At 31.3% G+C, this 18,810-nt stretch overlaps 3 protein-coding genes and 1 pseudogene across 4 annotated transcripts; 2 read left to right on the top strand and 2 right to left on the bottom strand.

Moving 5' to 3' along the window:
• Positions 1 to 1,310: 1,310 nt before the first annotated feature.
• On the top strand, positions 1,311 to 8,105 carry LOC106673666 (ubiquitin-conjugating enzyme E2-17 kDa). Of its 2 annotated transcripts, none has more exons than XM_024230076.1 (4): positions 1,311 to 1,758; positions 7,209 to 7,289; positions 7,389 to 7,593; positions 7,655 to 8,105. In XM_024230076.1, the coding sequence occupies exons 1-4, from the start codon at positions 1,715 to 1,717 to the stop codon at positions 7,778 to 7,780; spliced, it is 456 nt and encodes a 151-aa protein (XP_024085844.1). In that variant the 5' UTR covers positions 1,311 to 1,714; the 3' UTR covers positions 7,781 to 8,105. The 2 variants fall into 2 exon arrangements, with proteins under 2 accessions (XP_024085844.1, XP_024085843.1); XM_024230075.1 differs by lacking the exon at positions 1,311 to 1,758 and adding an exon at positions 2,136 to 2,218.
• Positions 8,106 to 12,468: 4,363 nt separating this feature from the next.
• Positions 12,469 to 13,667, bottom strand: LOC106673669 (alpha-crystallin B chain-like). Its single transcript, XM_014405854.2, has 3 exons — positions 13,334 to 13,667; positions 12,811 to 13,259; positions 12,469 to 12,741 (listed from the first exon to the last, which is right to left on the bottom strand). Exons 2-3 carry the CDS (start codon positions 13,255 to 13,257, stop codon positions 12,634 to 12,636), a joined length of 555 nt encoding a protein of 184 aa, XP_014261340.1. The 5' UTR covers positions 13,258 to 13,259; positions 13,334 to 13,667; the 3' UTR covers positions 12,469 to 12,633.
• A 1,855-nt stretch (positions 13,668 to 15,522) lies between these two features.
• LOC106669042 (alpha-crystallin A chain-like) lies at positions 15,523 to 16,163 on the top strand. The gene is made up of 2 exons (XM_024230074.1): positions 15,523 to 15,969; positions 16,047 to 16,163. The coding sequence occupies exons 1-2, from the start codon at positions 15,523 to 15,525 to the stop codon at positions 16,143 to 16,145; spliced, it is 546 nt and encodes a 181-aa protein (XP_024085842.1). The 3' UTR covers positions 16,146 to 16,163.
• A 780-nt stretch (positions 16,164 to 16,943) lies between these two features.
• LOC106669041 lies at positions 16,944 to 18,383 on the bottom strand (annotated as a pseudogene).
• Positions 18,384 to 18,810: the final 427 nt, after the last annotated feature.

Below are 18,810 nucleotides of genomic sequence, written 5' to 3'. Positions count from 1 at the left end.
TATATTTATTATTATTTCGAGATCGGTCCGGTGTTTCGTAGGCTTAGAAAAACATTTTCTTTGTCGTGCCAACGTTTCAATCTTTGTTGAGATCGTCTTCAGAGCTCAAAGTGTTTGTTTTCTGTGTAGATGTGTCATTATTGAGTGTCGTGTTGGGAGGGCACTCTCAACACAATAATGGCACATCTACACAGAAAACAAACACTTTGAGCCCTGAAGATGATCTCAATAAAGATCGAAACATTGGCACGATAAAAAAAAGTTTTTCAAAACCTGCATCACACCAGATGCATCTCATGATCTCCAAATAATCATTAATTAACAGTCACTAAACACCACACAAATATATTTATTTATTTAGAAATCGTGAGATGCAGTCTGGGTGATGTAGGTTTCAGAAAAACATTTTCTTTATCGTGCCAATGTTTCGATCTTTATTGAGATCATCTTCAGGGCCTGGGATTTACAAACATTGTTTACATATAACAATTACATTTTGGATGTGGAAAAGTGAATTTATACAATGCAAAATAAATATCGATTAACGGTCACTAATCACCACACAAATATATTTATTGTTGAATTTATCGCCCACAAATCATTGTTAGGTAGGAAATCTCTAAAAATTATTAATTATATTATTGTCAATTAATTAAGGTTTTTAGTTGAGATAAAAAAGTCAATGGCACGAGCGGGATTCGAACCCACGATCTTCGGCTAGATACACCGCTCCTCTACCACTTGACCTCGATCCACTCGGACACCAACTTCCCATCTCAACCCCACCTTTTGAATTTTGAAATGGGAAGTTGGTGACCGAGTGGATCGAGGTCATGATAGCTCAAGTGGTAGAGCAGCTGCGTATCTAGCCAAAGATCGTGGGTTCGAATCCCGCTCGTGCCATTGACTTTTTTATCTCAACTAAAAACCTTAATTAATTGTAATATATTAATTGGTCAAGCGGACCACGAAATTAGGGAATTATTGTCAGTGATTAATATTTCAATGTTTTTCATGTCTTAAATTTTGTCTTTCGTGTAATTATTTAAATAAAGTGGGCTGGCTATTACCTGCAAATAAGTAAATTTGTGATCTTTCCCGTTAAATATGTACAAATATTGTATATTGGAGCTTCCGAGTGGTGTAACAAAATCGTGGAGGGGGCGCAAGTTTTTAAAGAACTTTCAACATTTTTCCATAGAGATATTTTTATAATTAAAAATGAATCGTATTGTTGTAATTGGTTCATAGCTGGGGGTGGGGAGAAAAAAACCGACCGGAGCGTCAAATTTTCTCTCAAAGAGGGAAAACATATGTTCAATAATATTTTCTCTTTCGTATTCACTCGATCATCCTTTAAAAAGAAAATATAATAATTATGTATTTGAAAATGGGCAGTTTTTCCTAAATGGAAGGACCGGATTTTCCAATAAGGGGCCGATTCGGCGAAGGTGTCCAGCTCCGTTGGCACGCCTGCCGGCCCAATATGAGAATTTATTTTGCTGAAAGCTTCGTCTTCGCCGAGGTTAGGAAGTAGACCTTTTTGTTTTTCTCCCTCGGGTATCCACCTAGCACCAAAAAATTGCAACTAGAAAAACAGGCAAAATTGATCGAGATTCCGTTTGAAATTCGCCGGAGTGGACAAATCCCTAGTGTCAAAAGAAAGTAACAAAATTCCACACAGTATCAATAATCACATTTTTAATACCTAATTATGTCTACACCTGCCAGACGGCGATTAATGAGAGATTTTAAACGGTGAGTCGATTATTTTCAATACAGTTCACTTTCAGCTTGAAGGGGACAGTCGTGTCCTTTTTCCACGGTTTCATTGATGGGAGAGGCGTTTTGTACATTTTTCCCCCCAGCACCGTTGTGCAATCCTCCGAGGTAGAAATCCCAAAACAACGCCACGTACAAAAATCCCTTTTCTCTTCTTCCATTCCGGCTTTCCTCGACGATAAACCGGAAAAACCTTTTCTTCATTTTCCGTTTAGACTATTATCAAGAACGGCATGCAATTTGTTCCCGATCCGCAGTGACACAGCGGGAGTAAAAATAGTTGTTTTCGTAACGTTTGTCTCGACCCGAAGGTCGAAGTCCCTTTTATCGATTTCAAGGTTCTCTTTCCTTTTGGCTATTAAAAGAAAATGGGGTGGAAAAGGGATTTTGACAATAACTCCATGTCGATCACCACTGTATCGGTTCTCCGGACAGTGCAAGTACCGCAACCGATTGATAACCTTGAACACTCACCATACTGCCCTGGTCACATTTATAACTGATACATTCATTTTCATTCATCAAAATTTGCAAAAGTCAACAACAACACCTCGTAACAATATTCTATGCCAAATTGGCCCTGCTATAAAAAATATATCTATTATAAAATTTCTTTTATTAAAATGTACTTTTGCTTTTTGTACTGTCGTCATTGTTGTTTAAATGTCTTTACAGGTTTTGCATCCATACATCCACGTATTCAATCATGTATTATTTCCTTCTTGTTGATTGAATAATTGGTACAACAGCTAATGTATAATAACTATATTAGCTTCATTTATGCATATCAAACCTTGGCCCTTTGTATCACTTGGCACTGACAAAAAAATTTAAAATCATTCTTGTATTCCATGTGTAGTATTTAATGCTTTTGCTTTTTGCAGTTTTATGCTGGTGTTCAATTGTTCAATGAAAAAAATTATCGCATTTTGTGGTGATTAGTAACTGTTAATCGATAAGTATTTAGAAATCGTGAGATGCGGTCTGGTGTGATGTAGGTTTCAGAAAAACATTTTCTTTATTGTGCCAACGTTTCGATCTTTATTGAGCCCTGAAGATGATCTCAATAAAGATCGAAACGTTGGCACGATAAAGAAAATGTTTTTCTGAAACCTACATCACACCAGACCTCATCTCACGATTTCTAAATAATTATGGCATTTATTTAAATTTCTTTACAGGTTTTACATCCATGTGTGCATCCAAATATTCAATGTTTTAATCTTTTTGATTTGGTGTAACATCCTTCTATGTATTTAATAATTATCTTTGTTGATACATAATATAGAGCCTGACAGTTTGGCTGTTGTAAGTAATGTTGTTAGCACTGACGTAAAAAAAAAATCAGTCATGTATTGTTTCTAGTTATCTAATCATTTTTGGCACTTTAAAATAATAATAATAATAATATGGCACTCTTTAAATTATTTAACAGATTTTACAACCATGTTTTATCATTATGATAATAATATTGAACTTTTTTCATTTTTCAATATTAGCCAGAGAATATGATGAATTGTATGAATTGAATTTTTGGGGACTTCTGGTGTTTTTAACCTGTACCTTTGCCATTAGGGCAAGGTTTTTTTCTTATTGGTCGCAACGTACAAGGGGATGCCAGGGGCAACGGCGCGGGTATTGAACCCATGACCACAGGGTCTATGAGCTCAGAGTCTGATACACTGACCACTCGGCTACTTCGTTCCCCATGAACTTTCATTAAGGAAAATGTATTATTTATTATCTTTATTTGGTGTTAAACATTAACATCAACGTTTTCATTTAAAAATTGTGGGTTTTTTCTGTGTATTCTTTACATATTATCTTCACAGATCTTTTAATACTTAAATCCTTTATGCCAATACATCCCAACACCATCCTTACAATCTATGCAGACGATACAGCAATTTTATCCCTTTTATAATCAATCTAAGGCCCGGTTCTCACGGAGGCAGTCTGATAGACCGGTATCAAGAAGATGGAGGAAACATAGGGGCAAACCCTCTCATTCAGACAGAGGGACTGAAAGTTGACCGGTACGAGATTCCAATTTTTAGTCACTTGGGATACTTTTTCTGTATGAAGGCACCTGACGGGACATTGTGCAGAATGTCATTCCCACAATTCAGTCGCTATCAAGCAGATCACTCTGTCTGTATCTTGTTTTCATACTCCTCTTTTTTATACTTATAAAAAATGGACAGAAGTGAAATAACAAACTAATTTTATTAGTTCAAATATATCCCATGCTTTAGGGCAAAGTGACTATTAGTATGCAGATAAAGTTAAAAAAAAGAAAATGTGTTGCAATTGCTATACGACCTTCTAACTCGTCCATTATAAAACTATGACAGAGTAAAACATCTGGGCCTTTAAAACATTTAGGAGAGGATCGAGAAGAGATGGAGGGGAGATGACAATCTAATTGCTAGGAGAGTCATCTAGATACTCTTGTATCGCATATGCACCTCACTCATGGGCCTACGCCACCTCCAATATACAGGAGCTCAGTATAGAATAGTCCAAACTCAGGAAGATAAACGAGGACAATATTATTTCAATTAATTAATCTTTATATAAGGTATTGGTTGAAATGAAAAAATAAGTGTCACGAGCGAGATTCGAACCCACAGTCTAAGCCAAAGGGAGTTCAGATCCCGCTGGTGACACTTACTTTTTCATCTCAACCAATACCTTACATAAAGATTAATTAATTGAAAGAAGTTACTTGATCAATCAGACCATGAAATATAATGATTTTAATAACCAAATTATGTTAACTTTGAACAAACAACTTTGCTCACATGTACATTAACAACAAGGAACACTAACATCACAGGTAAAATACTTAGTGCTACACTAAGACACTGATGTGGAACTCTCTCATAAGACATAAACATCAAGAACTAAATAGACGATTTGGACAACTTATGCAGACTTGTAGGACCAAAAGCAGGTGACTAAAGAACAAATTAACACTGTACAAAACTTTACCTCAAACTATCTGGACAAGGAATCCCACTCTTGACGCTGAATTTTTTATCCCAACCAAAACCTTAATTAAAGATTAATTAATTGAAAAGAATTTATTTGGTCAATAGGACCACGAAACCTAATAGTTGTAATAAGCAAAATGAAGTATAATTTTGAAGTCATCAGTAATATGATAACATAAACAAAAAAAAGTATACTTCACTAAAGCTCTCCGTGACCATTTCATTTGTTGCCAAGAATCAAATATATTACAAAAAAAAAAAAAAAAAAAAAAAAAAAATTCGAAAGGTGTGGTTGAGATGGGAAGTTGGTGTCGGAGTGGATCGAAGTCACGATAGCTCAAGTGGTAGAGCACAGCGGTGTATTTAGCCGAAGGTCGTGGGTTCGAATCCTGCTCATGACACTGACTTTTTTATCTCAACCAAAACCTTAATTAAAAATTAATTAATCGAAATTCATTATAATTTAAAAATTGTTCAAAAAGATATGTTTTATAATCAGAAATATATCACTAATTGAAGTTTTGTTAATAATTTTATATATATAATTCTATGTTACATATATAAATTCTAATGCAAGATTTAAATATGTAAAAGCAAATTGAAAAGCCCAGAAAACATTTTTTCCATATTTTTTTGCACCTTTCAGGTTGAACCTTCTTCCCAATTGACGTTTTTCCCTGAAAGTTAGCAGGGATACTTCACACAGTTTTGATTGAATTATATAAAACATTTATTACGCAAATTCAATAATAAGAGTTGTGATTGAGTATGTTGAAAACATTTTATGTTGTATCGATAATCTTTAATTGGATGTGTAAAGTCCGAACAAAAGAAAGGGAAACCTGTTGGCAAAGTCATTTTAGTGGTCTTTTGTATTGGGTGTTTTTATTTACAAAAAAAGTGAAATTTCATTCGTACATGTCCGATCAAATCAGCAATGGATTCTTGGATGGAGTCTTTGCTGGTTTGTTCATCAGTGTAGTAGATTAATTCATTTTTTATGTACACTAATTTATGAAGGTGTATGTCAACATTGTCAAATACACTCAACTGCATTGAACATAACAATTATTCCCAATATATGTGTACACATTGTTTATTATTTATTATATTATTTTTATGGAATTAATAATTATTTTATGGAAGTTTTTCAGTTTCTGGCTCTGTTTTAGTTTTGTAATTTTCTTCTATTAAGTAAAAATACTACCTTTGAACCAAGTCGATAAGTGGATGTCATTAAAAAATAAATAAATAAAAAGTATTAATAAAAATAAAATAAGTATTAATAAAAGAATGAATGCATGAGAAAAATGAATTTTTCAATCGTCATCATTTGCTGAAGTCATTAAAAATAAAATTTATTTGAACAAATACATTCAAAATAAACTCCAATAAATACTAATTGAAAAAAACAAAAAAAAACAGGGTTGTTTGTATTTACTGATATGAATGAAAATCAGCAAAATTATAAAGTAAAATGAAATCTTCATGGTCCCTGTGTCATATGAAATTGAACTGCACTTCTACATAAACAGAACCCCTTATTTGGACGGATGCTGGATGACTCATGTTTGTTGAATAATCTTTGGCCAGGGGGTAGGGGCTGATACAACTTAGAATATATGTTTTTCAATACTTTTAAATATTCTTAGCCTTATATAATTCATTAATTTTTTAACAATAAATATTTTAATTAATTAAAGAAACAATTATCATCTCTGACATTAGTATTACGCTACCATTGAACAATACATATTTAATTAATTAGATAATATCAAAATTTCTAATAAATGTGTTGTCAAGTCTGAGATCATAAACTTGTAATTTTTATTTTGTCTCTGATCATCATTGGTCTGTGTATTTGACATAATAGTAATCTAGAAATATATTTATGTTTGCATTTTGCATGTGTTTATGTAAATTATTTAATACACATTTGAATTAGATGTTACATCAGAATTGCCCAAATATAATAATATAAATTCTAGTTACTTTATTTGAAAATTTCCCATCCATTTTTGAACAACTGACGTAAATAAATTTACTGAAATTACCTTGTAATTGGCAAGAAATGAAATAAAGGCTGTAAAACTAAAACTATTTCCTATTACATAAATAATACCACAGTATAATTTTGTAATAATAATAAAAAGAATAATCTTATTTATTGATGAAATATAAGTAATTGTAAATATTAATATGCTATGTGTAGGATTTTAGTTTGAGACTGAAGTTCAAGAATGCATTAAATTGAACTTTATTTGAGCCTGGTTGTTTTTGTTCAAACTAAAACCCGAAACACAGCCAATATAAATATAGATAAAAAAGATTTGAAGATTTATTGTAAATTTTGTGTACAGTTGATTTATTTTGTTTTGATAATATGTATAATTAACCTCTATTCATTTTTACTTTTTTCCATTTTTACAGATTGCAAGAAGATCCTCCTACTGGAGTCAGTGGAGCTCCCACAGATAACAACATTATGATATGGAATGCTGTTATTTTTGGGTGAGTAGTTCATTCGCCAGTTTTGTATTTTTTTTTTTTTTTTTTTTCTTGAAGAATGATAGCTAATGTAGTTTGTTATATATGTTTTTATTATTTTAGTCCTCATGATACACCATTCGAAGATGGAACTTTTAAGTTAACTATAGAATTTACCGAAGAGTACCCCAACAAACCGCCGACTGTACGATTTGTCTCGAAAATGTTTCACCCCAACGTCTACGCCGATGGCGGGATTTGTTTAGATATTTTACAAAATAGATGGAGTCCAACGTACGACGTTTCTGCGATATTAACATCTATACAGGTGAGGATTTGTTTGTATTGTGATACAATCATGTTTGTTTTGCATTATTTATTTTTTACAGTCATTGTTAAGCGATCCAAACCCGAATTCACCAGCGAATTCAATGGCGGCACAATTATACAAAGAAAACCGACGGGAATACGAAAAACGAGTGAAAGCTTGTGTAGAACAAAGTTTTGTAGACTAGCTAAATCTCCGTTTGTATATTTTATCAACAAATTGATATCAGCATTATACCTTATTACGAATTTGAGCGTCAAATTATTATTATTATTATATTATTTCTATTATTTTCCCAGAATGAAGAGTCAATATTTTGTTCGATAAGTGTAATGTTTTTTATACATTGGTGTAATCAGTGTCTTTATTGTTATTTCTTTTTCAATCACGGAATCATTTAATATTTATTTTTTTGTCTAATTCTCTTTTCATCATGATTATGTAAATTTGTGGAAAAAACTTGACTATTCAGTAAAGAAAATAATATAAAAATAAGAATTTTAAAAACTCGAGAGGCACTCATGTTTATTACTTTTTAGTACTTTTGTGTGGATCAGTACAAAAAAAGTACCTAACACTTAAAAAAAAATTAAAATAAAAAAAGCTACTTATTATAACAATTCACTCTAATCTACAATTGTCTATAAATTAACACATTTTCATTTATTTTCCCCCTTTTCAAATTTATGCCTCTCAATCACATTAATTAGACGATTGTAGGCTGTGCCTACTTAATTATTATTTTTCTAATTATATTATTATCATTAGAATTCAAAGCTGTACCATTTGCTGAAAGTGTGAAAGGAGATTATACATTATTAACACTCAATTTTGTATTGGACATGAGAGAAGACACACAAAAAAGTCGTAAAATTAATAATAACAATAATAATAAACAGTTGTAAAATATGAGATACATAAGATATGAATAAAATAAATATAAAAAAAACAATGTATTAAATACTAAAAGTGATGTTTTTGTTGTTAATTTTATTTCTCAAAAGCATTGTTATCTTGCCTAAAAAAAAATAAATTTGAAACTTAGTGCGTTTTTTTCCAAAACAAGGGGGAAAATTCACTAATTAAAAAAGTGTCTTTTTTATATATATCATACACATTAATTATGCCAGGCTCAGAAGGTAACTTGATTTTATTTTTCTAAGTTTATTTCAACCTGGGAAACTCGCTGTAAATTTGCAGGTAACTTAATTATGACACTATATTATTTAAAAAAATGTTTAATACAATTTGATCATGCTAGATGATTCTTTGCCGATTCGTTAATTTTTTGTACACAAAATTATAATTACATCAATGATTCCTTTGAATTATCTCTGGAGCGTGCTTCAAGGAGAAAATTAAGGTACTCATAAAGTCAGGAGACAAATAAAAGAGAAATTTCAACATTTGCATTGTTTCAAATTAACAAGAAAATAAAGACGGTTAGTCGTTTATGTTAAGAAATAAATAAATAAAAAGTTTGGTATATAATAAAATATTAAATTTACTTCTGTCATGAATAGTGCCCTCATCGGACATCGCTGGAGTGGACAGTAACGATGACAGTTAGGTTTTTCAAGGTAGATGTTAAGATAAATAAATATTTCTGATCAAGTGTGAAAGTGGAAAATTATTTTTACGCGAGTGTTTTAAAATTGTTTGGTAGAAGATGGAATGTTTAGTACATTTTCAGATGGAAATTATTTTGGTTAAATATACTGTAAAATATACATCGACAGAGGCTCTTCTCAAAAAATACTAGTTCTTGAGAAAGCAGGTAAAAAATCTTTGTTTCCTGTTTGCAAATTTTGATTATTAAATTCACTAATTTCGTGGTCTGCTTGACCAATTAATATATTACAATTAATTAAGGTTTTTAGTTGAGATAAAAAAGTAAATGGCACGAGCGGGATTCGAACCCACGATCTTCAGCTAGAACGCCGCTGCTCAAGTGGTAGAGCAGTGGTGTATCTAGCCGAAGATCGTGGGTTCGAATCCTGCTCGTGTCATTGACTTTTTTATCTCAACTAAAAACCTTAATTAATTGTAATTTTGATTATTATTGATTTTTCATTCGGATTTTACACATTGCAAGAGATTCTTTGCAAAGAATGTGAGGATTCTTTAAAACTTTTATAATGCTTATTTTTAGTCATTTCCCTTCTGCCCTAACTAATTTACCCAGAATAAAACTGAATTATTTTGTGTTAACCAAGTACTGGCCGTTTTTATAAATTTAATTATAGTAGTTTATTAAACTTTAGTACTGATATAAAGAAGTAGTGCTGATTTTCAAAAAAGATAATAAAAATAGGTCAGACTTTCTTATTGATATCATTTTGTCATATAATTGTTTATTGAGAAGTTTTTATCTTTATGTGTTTATACCTCTCTTTTATTTACTATATTTATTGTACCATAGCCTGAAATTTATTTTTCCAAATTATTTTATATCAATTTGTTTAACCATACATGTTTAGTGGTCATAATTGACCATTATTAATTATTTGAATTAATGACTTTTATCTACGGTCTCAATTGAGTTGAAAAAGTTAGTGTCACGAGTGGGATTCGAACACAAAAAATGGCAAAAAGAGGGTAAATTCAAAAGGTTGAGAAGAGGAGTTGGTGCCACAGTGGAATGAAGTCATGATAGTTCAAGTGGCTAGAGCAGCCAAAAGTCGTGGCCTCGAATCCCGCTCATGACACTAACTTTTTCATCTTATCCAAGACTTTCGATATAAAAAAAAATTGAATTGATTTTTTTATTTATAGTTTTATTGAACTTCGGATCAAACCTGGTGATCAACTATTTTGCATGACTCTATCCTGGAATACAATTTCACTGGACTGAGACTTATTCTTAATCTATTGCCTCAAGTATCTATGTTTTTGTCAGTTCGGTATGCAGTAAAAATGTTCTGGGCCAAAAAGTATCCTTTGTTATCCCTCTAAACACAAGAAATGAAACAGAAATGCATGAGATAAATGACCCTGTTTGCTCATAAAAGCGACTGAATACATTCGTTGGAATGGATATGAAGAAATATATATTTTTTAGTACTGACAACTAAAATAATTTTAAAAGTGCTTCTTAAAAGTCAAGAAATATTAATTTAATACATGAATTTGTCACATTGTCCCGGATAAATGAAGTGAATATTGCCAAAATTTATATTAACTTTATAAAATTGTCTCTACTTAGTATATTGTTTAAAAAATTATTTTTTTGTATCCTCCATGGTTTAAAATTTCATTGATGACCCAACATTGCCAAAATTATGTCAATGCATTAATATATTTACAATTGTTTTACCCTGATGATGACCGTAAATAAGTCGAACAATTAATTAAGTTTCATCATTCAGGCATACCAAGATCAAGATTATTCGTGTAACACTATTACAATTAAAATAAATTTAAAACCATTTATTAAAAAATTAGTCAATGATTTAAGTTTTTTTTTTACTGTGATGACCATAAATAAGTCGAACAACAGTAACAATTAAACAAGTTTCTCCATCCGCCATACCAAGATCAAGATTAATTGTGTAACACTATTACAACTAAAATAAATTTGAAACCATTTATTAAAAAATTAGTCAATGATTTAAGTTTTTTTTACTGTGATGATGACTGTAAATAAGTCCAACAAAGTCAAACCAAGATGAAGATTATTCCTGCAACACTATTACAACTACAATAAATTTGAAACCATTTATTAAAAAATTAGTCAATGATTTAAGTTTTTTTTACTGTGATGACAAGTCCAACAAAGCCAAACCAAGATGAAGATTATTCCTGTAACATTATTACAACTAAAATAAATTTGAAACCATTTATTAAAAAATTAGTCAATGATTTAAGTTTTTTTATGTGTGTAGAGGTTAGTGACCGTTAATTGATAGTTATTCAGATATCGTGAGATGCGGTCGGGTGTGATGTAGGTTTCAGAAATTTTTTTTTACTGTGATGACCATAAATAAGTTGAACGACAGTAACAATTAAACAAGTTTCTCCCTCCAGCCATACCAAGATCAAGATTATTTGTGTAACACTAGTACAACTAAAATAAATTTGAAACCATTTATTAAAAAATTAATCAATGATTTGGTTTTTTTTTACTGTGATGACTAAAATAAATAAGTCCAACAAAGCCAAACCAAGATGAAGATTATTCCTGTGACACTATTACAACTAAAATAAATTTGATATCATTTATTAAAAAATGTTGAACAACATTTAAATAAGTTTCTTCATCCAGGCATACCAAGATCAAGATTGTGTAACATTATTTTAACTAAAATAAATTTGAACCCATTTATTAAAAAAATTATGTCAATGTGTAGACATATTAAGTTTGTTTTACCATATGACAGACTTGGACATATGTAAGTTTGCTTTACCCTGATGCTGACCATAAGTCGAACAACAGTAACAAGTAAGTTTCTTCATCCAGCCATACTAAGATAAAAATTATTTAACGCTATTGCAACCACAATAAATTTGAAACCATTTATTAAAAAACTATAGCAGTTTAGATGTATTTAAGATTGTTTAACATCGTTATGACCATACAACAGGGTTGTGGTTAAGTTTCTTTAATCACATTATACCAAGATCAAAAATTTGTGTAATACTATTGCAACTGAAATAGATTTTTACATTTAAAGATATTTATTTTTATTTCATACCAAGATAAAAGTTTGAATTATGTTTGAATAATGGTCAAGAGTTGTAATAAAAAAACAAAAACAGTTCAACAAAATTTATTACATTGCAAAATAATACGAAACACATAAATTATGATGTAAGAGACTAAAGTTTACAAACTTAATATATACATAATGTCCTAGGAAATAGAAGTGAATTAAATCAAAATTTACATTAAATATAATTACGATAGACAAGAAGACAAGACAGTCGTGTTATTTAGTAGTAAGATAATACTAATACTAAACCAATAGGTACATTACAATATCGAGAACACTTTTTTTTACAAACTTATAAAAAGGAACAGTCTGAAAATTCTCATTAGTTTTATGATGAAGGTTTCTCTTTTTCAGGAGCTTTTTCTTTGTTTTGTTTCACTGCTGGGGCATTGGTGTGGATTATGGGAATCTCACGGCCCATGCTTTCCTTCGTAACCTGAATACAGATAAAACAACATTGGTAAAATTTTGAAGGAAATTTTTTTTTAGAGAATAATTAACTTACCAGCTTAGGAGCTTGGAGTGTGAGAACACCATCAGAAGAAAGATTCGATTTAAGACCGTTAAGGTCTACATCCTTCGGGATCTTGTATTTCCTCGTAAACTGTCTCGATATGAAGCCGTGCTCGTCCGACCTTTCCTCGTGCTTCGCATCGACGACAATCATGTCATTCTCGACTTTTACTTTAAGCTCTTCCGGCTTGAACTGCTGCACGTCTAAGTTGACTTTAAACTCGTCCTTGTTCGAGACGATGGACGAGAGTCCGGAATCCCCTGCAGAAAGGTTCCTCCATGGTCGGACGTAGCCGCATCTCAGTGGAGTCTTAAGCAGCCTGGTAGGTCTCAGGTCATCGTCCAAAAGACCGAGACCGAAATGCTGATCGCTTAAGTCGTAAACAGGCCTGCGGTAATCATCAAGCAGCTCGTTCAACAAAACCGGCAGCAACGACATTTCTAAAACAGGAACAAACACATTTTTACAATTTGATAATAAACTTTAACTATTTTAAAATAAAATGTTTACTCACTTTTAGCTTATATTCAAGTTGTTTGTAAAGTCGAATTGTTGACTAAAAAACGTGTTCGGTTGTCCGTTACAAGAACAAATGATGGTGGGGACGAGCCGGCTGAATTTATATAGCTGAGCTGTAATCGATTGTTCAAAGGCCTAGAATGGCCTCCCCACTTCTAGACCTTTCTAGACTTTTTCACCCAGTTTTAACGATATTTCCGTTTAATTTCTCATCTTTAAATTGAATTTAAATTTAAATATACTTGAAAAAATACATTTGATGTTGTAGAAAGCCAAAAGCATGGGAATTATTTAGTTAAAATGTCTGAAATGTTACCAAATCAAAATCTGAATCCAAGCCATTTTTTGAATTGATCGTTTTCTCATTCAAAACAATAGACATTAGTTAAATATATTTATAAATAAAACAAAGGATTATAAAGTGTTAAAATAATAGGGAGGATAGATTAGAACAATTCATAAAAACGTGTCAGAACTTCACATCCGACATGATTTGAATTCAAAGTTTTTTGCCCTTTGTCAAAGTTTTTCCGTCCTAAGTACAAAGTTCACCGTCCAAAAATGCAGAAAAAAAATAACTTTAATGAATGACCTAATTTTAATAAAAAAACAAACAAATGCCGACGACAATTTTAAATTCCTTCTAAGCTTTTGACCTGAGTAACGATTTTTTTAAATACATTTCTTGGTTAATTAAAGCAATAAGTTTTATTGAAAATTAGAAATACTAATTAAAATTAATACAATTTCAGATATGAAAACAGTTAACGAATATATTTATATTTTTCTATAATATGAAAAAAAATTTTTCCTTGTTAATTATTAATTTTTTAAATAATCAATCTATACCTAATAACAAAAGAAGATAGTTTTTCTTTTTAACAATTAAAACTTTTCGTCCGTTTCCAAATTAATTTAATTTTTTCTTTTCTTAAAAAACATTATTTTTACTATTACATTTTTATAATTGTTATTTAACAATCTTTATGTTTATTTTATTACCTATACTAATTTATAATAAGATATTTTATTATACTGTATTTTGTTTACTTTTCTTATTTTTCTTTTACCTATGAAAAATCTAGGTTAAATTCTGCTTTTCAATTTTTACGAGGATTAAAATACATAGGAAAAAGTTTGAATTAATTTGGAAAAGAGGTCGAAATTCCGAAAAAAATTTTGATATTGAATAAATAATAAAAATGTCGAAAATAAAATGGAAAAAGTAGAATATTAAACGAAAGTCGAAATTAAAAGGAAAAAGTTGATTGTTAAATGGAAACGGTTTAAATTAAAGTGGAAACAGTTAAATGTTAAATGGAAAAGGTTTAAATTAAGTACAATAATAACTGAAAAAGTTTAAATTAAAATGGAAAAAGTTCCATAATAAATAGAAAAGATACAAAATTAAATAGGTCAATTATGACCGCTAAACATATAAGAGTTAATGTAATAAACAATAAAGTCGAAATTAAAATGGAAAAAGTTGAATGTTAAATTAAAGCCGAAATTAAAAGGAAAAAGTTGAATGTGAAATGGAAACGGTTTAAATTAAAGTGGAAACAGTTCAATACTAAATGAAACAGTTTAAATTAAAATGGAAAAAGTTCCATAATAAATAGAATATACGAAAAATTAAATAGGTCAATAATGACCGCTAAACATATAAGAATTAATGTAATAATAATGATAAAGTTTAAATTAAAATGGAAAAGTCGAAATAAAAATGGAAAAAGTTAAATGTTAAACGGAAAAATTGAAGTTAAAATAGAAAAGTTCAATAATAAACGGAAAAGTTTAGGAAAAAGTTGAATGTTAAATGGAAAAGTTTAAATTAAAATAGAAAATGTTGAATGTTTAAATGGAAAAGTCAAAATTAAAATGGAAAAAATTTAACCGTAATTGGAATTGGTCAAAAGGTCGAAATACAAATTAGATGAGGTACAAAAGCTATAAAAAGCTTGATTGGTCAAGCGGACCACGAAATCAGTGAATTTAAGCTATAAAAAGCTTAATTGGTCAAGCGAACCACGAAATTAGTGAATTTAAGCTATAAAAAGCTTAATTGGTCAAGCGGACCACCAAATCAGTGAATTTAAGCTATAAAAAGCTTAATTGGGCAAGCGGACCACGAAATCAGTGAATTTAAGCTATAAAAAGCTCTGCCTCACGTGGAACNGTAGGATGTCATTGCTGCCAGTTTTGTTGAACGAACTGCTGGACGATTATCGTAGGCCAGTCTGCGATTTGCGAGACCAGCATTTTGGACTCGGTCTATTCGACGATGACTTGAGACCAAGCAGGTTGTTGTCTAATCCTCTACGCTGCGGCTACATCCGCCCATGGAGGAACCTTGCTGCCGGTGATTCTGGCCTTTCGTCCATCGTCTCTGACAAGGATGGGTTCAAAGTCAACTTGGACGTGCAGCAGTTTAAGCCGGAAGAGCTTAAAGTAAAAGTCGAGACCGATATGGTTGTCATTGATGGGAAGCACGAAGAACGATCGGACGAGCACGGTTTTATCTCGAGACAGTTCACGAGGAAATACAGGATTCCCAAAGATGTTGATGTCAACGCTCTCAAATCGAATCTTTCTTCCGACGGTGTCCTTTCACTCCAAGCACCCAAGCTGGTAAGTTTCTCGTTAAAATCTAAACAATTTTAAACGTAAAAAATGAAATTAATACAACATATTATTCACGTTTTCAGATCTCCAAGGAGAATCCTTCTCGAGAAATTCCCATCACTCATTCAAATGCTCCAGCTTTGAAGCAGAAAAAGGATAAAAATGAGAAAATGGAAGAGTAATTTTAAAAGAAAAAAAATTCATTCCAATTAAAAGTCTGTTTGTAATTTTTAAGTCTGATTTAATTGCTTTCTTTTAACTATTTATTATTAGTATCCCATGTTTTTTTTTGTACCTTCAATAAAAATAAAACAATTTTTGAGAGTATCATTCTTTGTTAAATTCTTTTCTGGCATATCTTCCCAAGTCCCATACCAAAGTTAATTTTATTTCCATGTGATATTAGGTGAAGTGCGAGTTGAATTACATTTTCCTGACAAAAATAATAGGTAAGCCCTAATAAAAGCCTTAATAAATTATGTAAGGCTGATGTCATGACTAATTAAGTGTTTAATCAAGATTAAGCATGGAATGAGTGTGAGTGATGGCATTGCAGTTTTAATTGGTAAACGTAATTTAAACCGAATTAGAGATTGAGACAGTGTAAATGGGATTGAATAGTTTGAAAAACGTTTTCAGGTCATTGATGTATATGTTAAACAGAAGAGGCGATAAGTGGCCTCCGTGAGGTACACCAGAGAAGGCAAGAATTTCTTTGGATATGCAATTATGTACTTTAAAAATTGAATCCAGTTTGATGAGAAGTTGATTATGAAATGATTTAACCAGGTTATCGGACTTCCTTTTAAGTTATAAAGTACAACGTTCATAAGTTAAATTTATGCACTCAGTGAAATTTAATTTACAGCTACAATAAAGAAATAAAAAATTAAAATGGTCGGCATAATTATAAGTTGTGAAATGCTAATTATTATAGAAAAATAATAATAATGTAAACATTTATAACATTGTAAGGGAGAACAGCTTTATTTTTTAATAGAAACGAGCAAATATTTGCCTTTCACTTTTTGTCCGATTGTGGCATCAATTGCATTTACGGCGCCTCCAATTGGTGCTTGCACTATCGTTTCCATTTTCATGGCAGATCAAACCACAAGTGCATCGCCGGGCTTGCTTCCGAGCTTGATTCTTATTTCAGTTCTCCAGCTTTTTTTGTAACATCTGCAGCGGTCAACTTATTTTGTAACATAAACTGTGCGAGGTCGCCTACCACCTTTGATGATGGTCTGACCTAAAGAAGCAAGAAAATATAATACAATATTAAAAAAAAAAAAAAATAAAAAAAATACAATTGTTGAAAACAATCATTTCATCTTGAATGGGTTATATTTGCCAGGACAGACCCTCAAAATGTTTATCAATTTTGCTTACCTTCAAAATGGTCAAGGGATGAAATGATGTGTTCAAAAAACAACGAACCAAAAGATTCATTCACCTTTATTATGTCACCGAGGATATTGGCTTCAGCATAGGCCTTTTTCAACGTTTCAAACTTTTCACCTAACCAAGCGAAAACGCTTGAAACTGTAAGTTTGTGTACTGGCCGCCTGGTATTTCATTCTGGTACACATCCGCGTTACCCGACTTCATGGTTGCAGTATATTCGAAAGGGGCGTATAGCGTTCTGGCTTGTTCCCGGTATGCTGAATAACCTAAGACTAATCCCTACAACAAATATTATAATGAAGTCTTGGATACCTACAAGATCACAAATTACAGCTTCAAACCTGTGTCTAATGGGGTTCCTTGAAGCGAAGCAATTACTGCGCCCATCGAAGGCTGCGATGTGATGCCTGACAGAATCCACAGCCACATCGACTATAACAGCACCGTCTTCGGCACAAGCGAGCATTGAAGCCACGCCATCTCCGCTTGTGTCGTATGTACATGGATTGGAACATTTGGGTGTTGGTCCCTCAGAGCTGAAATTAACATTTTAGCCGCTTTTGGCTTCAAAAGCCCTGCCATATCCTAAAATTTGGTATTATAAATAAATGTTAACTAATATGCTTTTATTAAAGGATAGGCTTTTTACTTTAACGGTTAAAATGTGAGTCCCGGCATTCACAAGCTCCTTCGTCAATGTCTTGTAATATTGCAGGTCGTATTTCTTCCTAGCCGGATTTGATATGTTGCCTGCTTCAATAATGCCTCCTGCTTTTCCTACAGCATCCATCCCAAGTATCAAGTACGGTAAATAGTTGAGTGAGTCAAATATTCGTCAAACATCCATTTCAGATTTGACGACTTGTTCACAAAACCTGTCGTCGAAAATAGAAAGACAATTTTAAAATTTTCTCTTAATCATGAAAATTAAGTAGAAATAAATACTTGAAAACGACATTGTCTGGGTAGCTGGTATATCCAACTGCATTTGCTCGTAATTTTCGTATCCATAGTGATTAATCTACACCTGTTACTCTACGGCAAATGCTTTAATATTTTAATATTTCAATAATTTAATTAATCCATTTTTTAAAACTACTTTAATGTGTGACTATCTTTTCAAAAATGCATTACAGAAACGTTTTACTTATTAAAAAAACACAATGAAATTGAAAACAAAAGTGGTTTTTATAAGAAAATTAAATTTTGATTTATAATTATTTTTGGATGGTGAAAGAATTAATGTTTATTTTTTTATTTAATTTTTTATTGTAAAAAGTAATTTTTTTCATTTTAAACTTACAAAACAAGGAAAATTTTTACTTTATTTTAAAAAAAATTATATATATATACAGGGTGAATTGCTACTCGTGCTACAAACTTCTCCAGTAGATTCTTCACCCTAAAATGAACAAAAAAGTTCATATTGTCCATGGTCCG

This window comes from Cimex lectularius, unplaced genomic scaffold (assembly GCF_000648675.2).
Source record: "Cimex lectularius strain Harlan isolate CLEC.00 unplaced genomic scaffold, Clec_2.1 scaffold420, whole genome shotgun sequence".
NCBI classification, from domain to species: domain Eukaryota; kingdom Metazoa; phylum Arthropoda; class Insecta; order Hemiptera; family Cimicidae; genus Cimex; species Cimex lectularius.
Note: the sequence above shows the minus strand (reverse complement) of the source record. Positions and strands in the feature narration are given on the sequence as shown.

What these genes read in the sequence shown, in the direction of transcription:
- LOC106673666 (XM_024230075.1), top strand. Translation starts at nt 2,151, where the DNA reads ATGGGGTGGAAAAGGGATTTTGACAATAACTCCATGTCGATCACCACT. An exon ending in GTATCGGTTCTCCGGACAGT is followed by an intron (nt 2,219 to 7,208) that starts GCAAGTACCGCA and finishes CCATTTTTACAG; the next exon opens with ATTGCAAGAAGATCCTCCTA. An exon ending in CGATATTAACATCTATACAG is followed by an intron (nt 7,594 to 7,654) that starts GTGAGGATTTGT and finishes TATTTTTTACAG; the next exon opens with TCATTGTTAAGCGATCCAAA.
- LOC106673669 (XM_014405854.2), bottom strand. Translation starts at nt 13,257, where the DNA reads ATGTCGTTGCTGCCGGTTTTGTTGAACGAGCTGCTTGATGATTACCGC. An exon ending in CACTCCAAGCTCCTAAGCTG is followed by an intron (nt 12,742 to 12,810) that starts GTAAGTTAATTA and finishes ATCTGTATTCAG; the next exon opens with GTTACGAAGGAAAGCATGGG.
- LOC106669042 (XM_024230074.1), top strand. Translation starts at nt 15,523, where the DNA reads ATGTCATTGCTGCCAGTTTTGTTGAACGAACTGCTGGACGATTATCGT. An exon ending in CACTCCAAGCACCCAAGCTG is followed by an intron (nt 15,970 to 16,046) that starts GTAAGTTTCTCG and finishes TCACGTTTTCAG; the next exon opens with ATCTCCAAGGAGAATCCTTC.